Here is a 12195-nt window from a genome sequence, read left to right as displayed (position 1 = left end):
CTCTCAGGTCACATTTGTTACTGAATTATGGGGCTTTCAGTGGCTTTATTATTTATATTCTAATCTATAAAGCAGGGAGCCATGGCGACAGCACCACCGGGATCTCAAAGTTCTCCCGTGAAGAGGAGCTAGTGTGTCTGCGTCGATGTTAGTCGATTCATGATAGATAGCAAAACGAGGGAAAGAACAAGGTAGACACACACAAAGACGTCAAATGTGACTTTGTAACCCAAACAAATGTGGTCTCTATTTCATATCTGCTCTTGACTAAGACTGCACGTTAAGCCAGGAGTAATGTGTTGAGCTCATATGTACAGGAGGTGTGTCGCAGGGTCTTGTGGTGGAGAGACAAAACCCAAATTGATGCGTGCAATTTGTGTGTGCATTGCCACATGCGTGACCATGGTGACAATGTGCGTGTCTGGGTGCATGTGTTTGTGAGTTTGTGTGAAGTTTAGCAGGTAGCCATAACAACCAGGGTTTCTGGGGGATGGTGGGTGTGATATAGGAATAGACAGATTTAACCTTTCATATCTAGTCCGGCTGCTCCACTTGTGTTCCACACCATGTTACAGCCCGGTGTACATTTTCACATGTACACAAACAAGTTACTTTCTGTGTTTTACCGACTTTGTGGGGCTCAGTTATTGAACTGTTATTTGCTTATGAGTGTTGTAGTATTTCAGATGAAATGAAGATGAGCTGAATGATGGGAGAGACTCCGATGTTTACCGCTTATGTCACTGCAACCGAAGCTTCTTAAGCAAATGATCTTTAAGCTAAATTTATGCCCTATTGGCTCTATGTGGACGTTTTTAGTGGCTTCCCCGCCTGTCTTCTGTTGCTCTCTTACATTAGAGGTGTGCAGGTTTTGGATTAGCACTTATCATTGTATTTGCAATATCAGGTGAGCAAGTTTAAATCTATTGGAAGAATGACATCTCATAGAAAGATGGGGACATGTAAGGACATCTGTGTGTTTGCGTGTTGCGTCTATGTCTGCTCATTGGTTATGTGATTATAAATGAATGAATGCATAACTCTGTGTCTCTTGAGTGGTTTTCTGAATGGAACTGGACATCTGAGGGAAAAAACAAACAGGCTTTTTGTGGGTCTGTGAGTAGGTTATGTGCCATTTTCAGTAACATTCAGCGTGTGCATCCGTGTGTGAGACTCCTATGTGTGGCGCTTTTGGTGAATGTGTCTATCATAGACTGCATATAAAAGATAGCCACCGTGATGGCTCCCATTGAGTGAAAGTCATGCCTTGAAGTCTCGAGGGTCTTCACTGTCGCCGCCTTGATGTGATTTGGTTTTGGTCTGAGGGACACTGCAGTCTTACACCAAGAAACAATCTTTGGGAACAAAGAAATTTGAGTAATGTGAAATCTTTTCCCAAAAAGCCTTTTATATAATGAGACGTTCCAACTACAGAAGTTGACCTCAGCTGGCCATTAGAAATAGTACAGGTTTAAACCTCAAAAGCTACAGTGTCTACAGTATCCGGATGTGTGCGTGCAGCCTTGCTGCTTCTCTCATCAACGACTGTATGTCGCTGGTCCTGCTGGCCTGCAAAGGGTAACGCTGTCTGAGATGATACCAGATTGAAGAATGTTTACTCCCTCAGGCTTATGGCAGTGAGATCTCTATGAAAACAAAACAGTTACGGAGCAGAGGTTATGAAATACTACAGTATGTCCTCTCACTATGAATTATGATAGTGCATTGTGTTCCACAGGGCTCACTGTGAAGTATAGTGCACTGATATATGTCTTTAATTTTACACTTCCCTAAGCTGAGGCATATACCGATATCATTCTAAACAGCTAAAAAGATAAAAAGATAAAGCACGTCACATGTCCCACTGAGTTGAAATGGGACATTTTAAATATTGGTTATGCTTGGATTTGGATTAAAGGAGAATCCTGCCACACACAGAATATACTGTACATCACCTTTAACATCCATGTGAGGTAACAAAATTGCCTAGCATTTCTCCCCCACTGTATTACCCAGCAGAGGCCAATCCATATTTAGTGGTGGGTGAAATGACCTGAGCTGTGAAATGACCTCAGATTGCTGAGTGAATGGGTCGCCTGATTGCCTCCCATTCTTCAGAGCTGGAGGGGCTATTTCTGGAGAAGTTTGTCTCGCTGCAAATATTGTGTGTTTAAGAGGTTGCCAGGTGAAACTGAGGATTCAGACGTGTGTGACAGTAATGAAAATAGATGAAAACAAACGAGGACAGACTTCTTCACCTAGCAAGTCAGTAGTTCATCGTTTCTGTTTCAGTCGTTCACACGTATGGCCTCGCAGATATACTTGTGACTGCCAATTAGTCCATTTAGTGTCATTTTAATAGAGGATGACTGTGATCCTGCAATGTTGGGAAGTGAATTCCCAGAGCCTCCGCTGAGATTCTGCGTGACAAGATGCTTAACCCCATTACTGATTTACCCTCTCTGTAATCCCTTTTGTGTTCCCAGCCGAGCTCCTGTCACCCTCCATCACTCTCTAATGCATTCACAGTGTGTTTTTGTTTTTTTCTGCAGGTATGATGTCGATTCGAAGAGTGCCAACCTGTCGAAACACGTGAGTGCTTGTGTATTGTTTTGTGTTTTTGTGAACGTAAATGCTGACCATATCATTACCTGTCATTAGACTCTTTCCAACCACATAAGAGTACTCCGGTCATTAGTCTGCTGACTTGTGGTGTGTTCAGGACACACTTGAATAAATAATAAATAAAGGCAAATGTGTGTCAGTGCAAATCGAATGTATTTAGAATTCATGAAATTGTCAGCTAGAGTTGTATGATTCAATTTCAACTTCGTTTGGTCTGAATATATCTTTATGCCGAACAAATGTAGCCCTTATGTTAGGTACAGCTTGCTCGGACATGGAGCTTTAATTCTTAGTGGCATAAATTAAACAATTCCTCACAGATTTTATTCCATATTGACATAACAGCATCACACTGTTGCTGCAGATCCATAATGCAAATCTCCCATTTCACCACATCCCCAAGGTGCTCTATTGGATTGAGATCTGATGACTGTAGAGGCCATTTGAGTACAATGTACTTATTGTAATGTTCAATAAACCAGTTTGAGGTAATCTGAGCTTTGTGATATGGTGTATTATCCTGCTGGTAGCAGCCATCAGAAAATTGGTACGCTGTGGTCATAAGTGTTGCTGGATGGCCAAGGTCAGCAACGGTACTCAGGCTATGGAGTTGAAATGGTGCTCGGTAAATACTAAGGGGTTCACAGGGTGCCAGAAAAATATCCCCACACCATTATATCACAAGCACAGGATGAACTGTTTATACAGGGCAGGATGGAGCCATGCTTTCATGTTGTTTATGCCAGATTTTGAGCCTGCCATGTAAAACTCACAACAGATAACAAGACTCATCAGACCAGGCAATGTTTCTGAAACACTCACATCTGGAACCAACTACTGTGCAACTTTTAAAGTCACTTAAATCATCTGTATTCCCCCTTCATATGTTTACTTTGACCAAGTCTACACATCTAAATGCATTGAATTTCTGCTGATTACATCTTTACCTTAAGTAGCAGTTGAACAGGTGTGCCCAGGAAAGTGACAGTTGAATGCATAACAAAAAAACACAAAAACATCAAAGGTTTTAAGAGATGGCTGTCTACATGGACCAAAGTCTATAAATAAGAATATAAGGTGACAAGAGAATTGGCATTAAAAATCTTGATATTCGCGTATTCAGATGTGTTTGTGTGCACATTTTTTTTTCTGTCGGAGGGTTCTTCCTGTTAAAAGGGAGTTTTTCCTTCCCACTGTCACCAAAGTGTTTGCTCATAGGGGGTCATATGATTGTTGGGTTTTTCTCTGTATGTATTATTGTAGGGTCTACCTTAAAATATAAAGCGCCTTGAGGTGACTTATTGTGATTTAGTCCTATATAAATAAAATTGAATTGAATTGAATTGAATTGATGCAGCATGCTGATTTGCAGAATCTGTATATTCTTTCATGTCTGCTCTTTTTAGTCTCTTTTTAAAATATGTCCACCGCGGTTTGTTGTTAACTGTCTTTTCTCTACATGAGTGATATTATCAGTCTGCGCTTTAACAAGTGATTTAGGAAACAGCTGTTTACATGCATCACTTTGATCCATTTAGTGAGATTCACTGTGTGTGTATATATCTCAGTGGCTTGGGTTTCAGTGTAATCTTGCTTGCACACACCTGTACTTATAACATCAGCTTTATGGTGATATCTTAGACACGTTTGAGCATGGTGGTTGCTCTAGTAACAGGACAATGACGTGAGCCTGACTATCCAAGTCGCAGAAAGTCACAGCAGCAGTGAAAATGATGGACGGCAATAAAAAGAGTAGCTGAGGATGACAGAGTGGATATCGTTTTTACACAGCTGTCTTTTCTCCTTTTTCACTCAGTGTCCATAACACACGTTGCTGTGTTTGTCACACTTGCATGTTTCAGAACAGATTCGATGAAGCACATTTGGGTTATGCTGCAAGACAATGATCCAAAATAGACCAAGTCCACCTCTGAATGACTCAAAGGAGTAAATGAACTGGTTCTTAAATAGCACTTTTCTACTCTACCTGAGCACTCAAAGTGCTTTATACACCTTAGCTCCTTCATCCATTTTATACAAGCACTTTTTTTCTATGCTTAAGTGCTTTCTAACATTCACGCTCCTATGGTTGCATCGGTGAGTGGCATGGAGTTCAGTATCTTGCCCAAGGATATTTGGCATGCAGATGGAGCAGCCAGGGATTGAACCACCAACCTTCTGATCAGTGGGTGACCTGTTCTAACCCTTGAGTTCCCCGCTCAAACTCTCCAACTCGACTGAACGGAAGAGTAGACCACAATTTCTCCAACTCACTGACAGTTAACGCTTGATTGCATTCCTTGCTGGGGTGGGTGGCACAACCTGTTATCAGGTTTAGGGCGTAATTAGTCTTTCACATATGGCCAGGTAAGTTGGAATTGTTTTCTTCTCATAATAAATAAAATAATAATAATAAAAAAAAAACAATTTCGTATTTTCTGTTATGATCCTTTTCTGATATTTAAATTTGTTTGATGATCTGAAACATTTAAGTGTGACAAACATGAAAAAAAATCTAAGAAATCAAGAAGGAGGGGGATAGTTTTTAACTGAACTTTATATTAGGAACTCGTCAGTCCAGTAATGTAGAATAGTTGAGCATTTTAAAAGTAGATCTCATGTTGTAAAGTTTATAAAAGGTTATCCAAAGTCTTTACTTCGATTTAACCAAATATTTGTTTTCTCCAACTGTAACCAAGCAGCAGGTGAAAGCAGACCACAGTCTTACACACTCTAAACGACTCTTTTGTTTCAGACTGTACTTTTTGGAAAGTGTGTTTGCTTTTCAACCTTCACTCACTTGACTTTTGTGTCCACGTCTACCTCTGAGCACAGCTGCAAACAGCCAATGCTGCTTTTCCCCAAGGTGAAACACTGGAGCCATTAGTTCTTATCATTGCATGGCGTTTAGTATCCAGCTCAACAAGTCTGCCTGCGTAGCATATTACAGACACATACCCTTTATGGTGATGTAAAAAAACAAGAAGAAATAATGGTAGCATTTTTGTACACTTCAAATGGAGCATTGTGTACTAAACTCCATCTAAATGCCAACATGTCCTCTGTTCTATTTGATTAAGAATAACAAATGCCTGAGGACACGTGGACTGCTTTCTCCCTCTAGCAACACTGTTGTCAAAATGATCTATTTTCTTCTTTTATGGTATTTCTTCAGCCCAGTTATAAGCCAATACAAGTAAATATAATAGCTGTAATTGGAACCTTTGTGGAGGCATTGTAGCCAGGCTTATATTTCACCTTCACTAAGGCCCCATGCACCTGTTGACTGCTGTGCGTTATCATTATGTGGCCTCCGGCTAAATAGGCGCAAATGGAAGTACAACAGTCACACTGATTTTAATGCAGAGCCACAGTAATCGTGTTTTATGTTTTGACCTTTAAAAAAAAACCCAAAACCATATACTTTACCTTATCACTTACTGTTTTGCCGAACATCGTTTCTAAAATTGATTGCTCACATTTATAAAGACTGCAAATGTACTGCTGGCGTTTATATGACAAGTGTATGAAATAAAAGGAGATAAATTGGGTGCTACAGTGCAAAACACAGTCTCCAATGCAGGTTTAGTCTCTTAATATTTCCCTTCAGGATATTTCTTTTCTTATTTTATTGGGTTTGATGTCTCTCTGGATGCAATCATTTCCTCTTGTGATGCCCCTAGCTGTTTCTTTTTTCTTTTCCTCTTTTTATCCTCTTTCATTGCCATACCCTTGTTCTCTCACTCTTCTCTTTTCCCTCCGTGCTCTGGATTTGCTCCCCCTTGGCTCACTCGTTTGAAATCAATAATCTCATACAGGCAGAGACAGCAGCCTTGGTGTGGCTCCTATGGGGGAAGCCGGGGAGTTAACCCATTAGATGGTGTTTTAACATTGGGAGCTGTAGGCTGCGGACTCAGCTGGGACCTGGGTGAGAACTAGTGTGGCATATAGAAGGAAAAGCAGAAAGAGTAAGGATGAAAATAAAACACTCAATGTTGGTGTGTCCAGTTCGGTTTTTATCCATATATCTGGGTCGTTCCATATGACATTAACCAAATTTGAAACATGTTCCCTGAAAAATAGGGTGTCTTTTGTACAGTAAGTGCAGTATATTCACATCGTGTGCTTTTTGATTGGCTTTTTTTAATGTAAGAGGTAGCTACTAAAAATGTCTGGGCTAAAAGAAATATATTTAATATTTAGGCTTTGGTTTAAAAATCATAACAAATAGCCAGGTTTCAGATGTTTCAATAGTAAAACTGCACTAGTACCACATCTGCAATGTGGTACTAGCAGAAACAAGCACTGGTACTCTTCATTGCTGTAATCTGCTTTCTGATCATTTACAATAAATAGTTTAAATATAAACTGCAGGTAAAGAATTTCAAGCTTCACATCACCAGATGGAAAAGCATATGTGTCCTTCTTTTAAACAAGATCTTTTAGCTGTGATTCCTTCTTTGTCAGGACAGAGGCAGATTTCTCTGTGCAATGATCCATCAGCAAAACATCCCCTTCTCATTTGTTTTGAGCTGTTTTCTTGAGTTTAGTAATTGCTAATTATTATCTAACATAGTATTTTACTGGCTTACTGCCTGAAATTAGCTATTATGGTATGTTTCCTCTTTCCTATGTTTTTTTTATATAAACATGCGTTGTTTTTTATTGTAAAACCACCGATTGTGTATCGATAAGAAATCAAGAAACATGAAAGCCCACAGTGACAGTTGAGCCTATAAGTCAACAGAGTTTCAAGCCTAAAGCTTTTAAACATCAGGAAACTTCCAGAATTAAATAGCTAATAGTGAATTCCCTCTAGTTATCTTCCAATACTGCAGGTGATAAAACTGGTCATAACACAGTCTTGTCAAATTGTATATATGAGCTTTAAAAAGCTATGAGATACCCCCCAAAATGATTATAATCCTTTTGAAGATGTAGATTTAGATTCATCTGCTCACATTCCCTCGTTCTTTGGATCTCATAAAATAGTTCATTTCTTTCTGTAAAAGTGCTGAAAGGTGCTACACCCACACAGCTATTTTTCTCATTAAATATTTTTCTTGCTCATGCTGTTATATATTTAGCCATTAGTTGCATATAGCCAGTTCTCAGATGGACCTCATGTAGGCAGCAGACACAGTTGCTAGGTAATTTGTGGATTTACGGGTTCACCTCTACATGGTGGATGGAAATTATTATCATCATTATTATTTTGGTCTAATTTCGGCACACGTTTCCACCAAAACAAATATGTTCATAGCAGACTGACACTGTGTGGCTGCAGGAATGTAATTGTGATGAGATAGATGGGAAGAGATAAAGCTGAGAGGCTAATCAATGGACCAAAGAGAATCCGATATGTTAGTGGTGCTTGGAGCTGCTCTGGTCAAATATTAGAGATACTATCTAACAAAGACAAATGATTTCTATAATCCTTATTTAAATATATTTATATGGGAGAAATTAGGGTTTTATGGGTGTCATGTTTTCTGAAGGCTGGTCATTTTTGACACTGAAAAGCAACTTATCATTGTTTTAAATCCATGAGGTTTCTAGGATGCGGCGGGTGCACTCACGTCTCTGGCTCTCTCAGCATCAGCTCTAAAGCTTCAATATGTGAAGGCAGTTTAATTTCCCAAGGAAGTGGAGGAGCACACTGGGGCAGGTGTGAGGGCTGGTGGGAGGAAGGCTCAGTTTCTTCTTGCTAATATGATCTATCAAAGGTGAAGGTAGTGGTATTTGAAAAGACTTGGGCCTTTGGGGGTGGACTCTGTATTGATCAGCAGGTCAGGTTTGGGAGTAATGCAATGTCTGATTGACAAAAAACATGTGTCGGCTCACTTCTTTCTCCTTGACTCTGCAGGACTTTCTCGGACAAGCCCACTGTACTCTGGGAGAGATAGTCGGATCGTTGGGCAGTCGCTTGGAAAAACCTCTTGGGTGAGTAGGAGCTCAGATAGCTGTAGCAGAAAAAGGTGTGCAGACATCTCAATGAGTATCTGATCAAAAGTCGCATGAACTGCAGGTGCACTAGCAGAGTTATATCCACAGTCTGCAAATTTTAGTCAGGCCTGATGATAGTGGCATCAGCCCAGATTCACAAAAACACCATAAAGATGTTTTTATCAGAGAGAAATGGAGAAATGACATATTTAGCTTGAAATTTTGACTCTTCAAACTAGATGAGCGAGAGCAAATCTTTGTCTCTTCACATTATATTTCCCTGGGCTAATTTGCTAATTTTTTAAATACATTGTTGATTATTGACAGCCACAGTGGCTTATTGATTACCGCTGTCACATTAACAAATAAACCTGCATTGTTTTTATTCGTCCTCGTGTTATCGTTATTGTATTTGTAAGCAGCTAATTCAGTCTTGTTGTGGTTCTTTATCACTCTTGTCCACAATGCTGCTCTAGTGGCCTCCTCTTATTTACATATTTTCTCTCTCATGAGAAAGCCCACTTGGCTTTCTCTCAATTGAGTCTCTTTAATCCAATTAGCTTGTTCATTTGAAGCCTCGATGAGCCTTTAGATCTGCAAAGAGCGTTGTTAAGGGGAGAAATAACAGGGAACATTGTCAAGAACCTGGCAACCTGTGTGTGTGTGTGTGTGTGTGTGCTTACTGCATATCTCCTCTTCACGTCAAAGCAAAACTGTCATCCTGTTGAGTAGGAATCGCCATGGTGATTGCAGAGGCAGGTTTCCCATGGAGAGGGAAGGAAGGAAAGCGTGCACGTCTTTGGAGTGGTCCACACATATAGTTCAGTTGTATTTCTCTTGATTATTTACATTTGCACGCAAACAAAAATGTTTGCTTGGCTATATTACTGGGTACAAGATGAGCCCCTTAAAATAATCTTACCTCAGAAGAAACTCTTAACCCTCAAACAATCTTATGAAGTGGTTTAAGAAACTAGCCGCAATAAAAGTTCTAATTTTTCTCAAATGTCCTTGTGGCATGAATGACGGACCTGACCAGGGGGCCCACCTCATCACCAGCGACGGTGACAAGCTGGGTCCGGGGGCCGACCGCGGGTCCAGCGGTGGACATGACGAGCTGGGGCTCGCAGGCGGCTTGGCAGGCGACCATACAGCCACACAGGACCACACAGCATCTTGACCTCTGGCGGAACTGAGGCAGGTCAAGACAGCGTACTGGCCTCTGGTGAGGACGCCTCTGGACCGGACGGCATGGCGACCTCCGAGTCAGGCAGAACAGTTCCTCCCCGCACGCTGTCCACCAGCTCTGGCAGAACAGTTCCTCCCGCACTCTGATCCCCGACTCTTTCTGGGCAGGTCGCTTCGGGGTGCGGACCTCCGGCTTGTTATGAGCAAGTCCAGACGGCATACTGACCTCCGACTCAGCCTGGGCAGGTCCCTCCCGCGCGCTGACCTCCATGAACACGTGGGGGTCAGCCAGGAACCGAATCAAGCTGCCAGATTCATTATCAGCTGCATCCCACGCTCGGACCGGTCCTGCAGTTGTTCCGCCTGGCCACCTGCTCCCTCTGCATGGCTGCGAACTCGCCCACCATTCGGGCCAGCGCCTCCACTACTGGCCCAGTTGTGGTTCCGCCATGCCGTCTCCTGGGTTTCGGCACCACTGTGGCATGAATGACAGACCCGACTACATAGTTCACACGTTTAACACTTTTTATTCCGGTTGCTGTTCTCTAACAGACGGCCGCAGCTTTTCAGCTGTGTCCCACACACAACAACAACAACCCCAACCTCAGGTCCCAGCACGTTCTATACAGGGGAGGCGTGATGAGCTGATGGAGCTCCGGTGTGTCAGCCTCCCCTGCAGCTGCGCCACGAATGGATGTGTATATTGGAAAATATTCAGCGCCTGTTCTTTTGCAAACATTTTGTTAAAACCGGTTGAGGAATAGAGATGTTACTCCTCCTTCTTTGTTTTGCTACTCGAGTACATCAAATGCAAAGTGTGCCTTGGTTATCACAAAAGCAGTTTGTGGAAGAAAAGTTAAATTATGGGGTGTGAATTGAGTTCTTTCTTTGATATTCAGGGCTGTGTAAAATGTGGAGGTTGGTTGCTTTAGGTCCTGAAGACGTTCACTCTCCGTATGTTGTGCCACGCTTCTGCAAATATATGCAGATGAGAAAAAAGCAAAACAATCAACGCTGAATGAAACAGGTTTGTTACATTCACATGTGCGACCAATATCGACCGTTTATAAGAGGTCAAGAGTGATTTGGTGCAGAATGAGGAAAACTGTCAACTTTCATTAAAAATGAAGGGGCAGGACACACAGCTGTTCTCTGGCTCTGGAGGTTGTGTCAGTATTTATATATGTGCGTGGGTGTAAGCGACAGTCAGGCATACACCTGCAGCCTGACATGACAGGCGGAGGACGTGGGGGCGGGGCTTAACAATTTTAACATATTGCATTGTTCAGTGTAACTCCAGTGGGCATTTAGGAGTGTGTGCACGTGGGTGTGTGAGAGAGACACTTAGAGTAACCAGCAACAAGAAGCAAAACGCATCATCAAGTGCAGCAATGGTGAGGCACATGGTTAACGTAGCATTCAGCTAACTTAGCACTATCCACCCGCCATATTGCAAACAGCTGAAACAGATGAACTGTGTAGGTGCAGCTTCTGCTTGTGTGCAAACAGACACATTTGGAAGTTTAGTACACGTTTACATTATCAAGAGAGGATAATATATCTCTAAAGAGAGCTCCAAACCTTAATTAATAATGAATACATTTAATCAGTGACCATAAGCGGACAACATGCCTTTTTTCCTCCTTCTTTAGAGTTTCCCTAACTCAACGTACATGTGCTAGAGTTATCATAAAATATAATTACTGTAATAATAATGATTGTAGCTTTACACTAGAACCATCAGGAGGGGTCACTTTAACAGCAGTAATGGCAAAAGCGTAATTTCTTGAATAAGTCACGTTCATTTTCATCTATTTCTTCTAATTTTAAGAGCAGACAAAACAAGTATTTAAGATTAATATTTATGGGTTTTATTATTTAGATCTTAAAGTTAAAATGCACATTTGAGTAAACTAATAAAGCGTACAAAAAAAACTTCGAACAACTATTTCCTTGCCTAAGATTTCATAACAATATGAAAAGCAAAAATGAATTTGGGGTAACGTGTGGTATTAGACGGTATAAAACGCGCTCACTGTGAAACAGATTGAACAGCTGATTGCCTACATTTTAAAGCTGACCTCACTGCTGGCTACAAAAACATAAGAAAGACATTTTAAATAATTAATGTAAAAGTAGGTCAAAGTTTATCACCTCTGCCTCTCACGAACGTCCACTCTGCTGCGCCTCAGTCAGTTTCTGATTATTGGACAACCTACCCTAACTAATGAGCCTCCCGCTACCCTCCTAACAAACCTCATTTCCTGGTTCTCAGACCTCGTGTGCCCTTCTCCTTACAATATGATACACTTTGACATGAGTGCTCTGACTTAAATTTCATTACCAGGTCACATGTAAACAAACTGATGCATACTGGGGTAAATTGTCCAAAGATATTATGCAGCACTGTCTCTCCTTGCTCCAAATTCATGCCGT

At 41.3% G+C, this 12195-nt stretch overlaps 1 protein-coding gene across 2 annotated transcripts in view; it reads left to right on the top strand.

Moving 5' to 3' along the window:
• Positions 1-12195, top strand: part of LOC113009780 (copine-8) — a 107268-nt gene that overhangs the window by 41248 nt on the left and 53825 nt on the right. For both annotated transcript variants that reach the window (XM_080291971.1, XM_026148311.2), the window contains exons 5-6: positions 2553-2592; positions 8492-8568. In XM_080291971.1, the coding sequence (XP_080148097.1) occupies positions 2553-2592; positions 8492-8568 (117 nt within the window). The remainder of the gene's footprint in view (positions 1-2552; positions 2593-8491; positions 8569-12195) is intronic.

The sequence above is a fragment of the Astatotilapia calliptera genome, chromosome 17 (genome assembly GCF_964374335.1).
Source record: "Astatotilapia calliptera chromosome 17, fAstCal68.1, whole genome shotgun sequence".
In the NCBI taxonomy this organism is placed as follows: domain Eukaryota; kingdom Metazoa; phylum Chordata; class Actinopteri; order Cichliformes; family Cichlidae; genus Astatotilapia; species Astatotilapia calliptera.
Note: the sequence above shows the minus strand (reverse complement) of the source record. Positions and strands in the feature narration are given on the sequence as shown.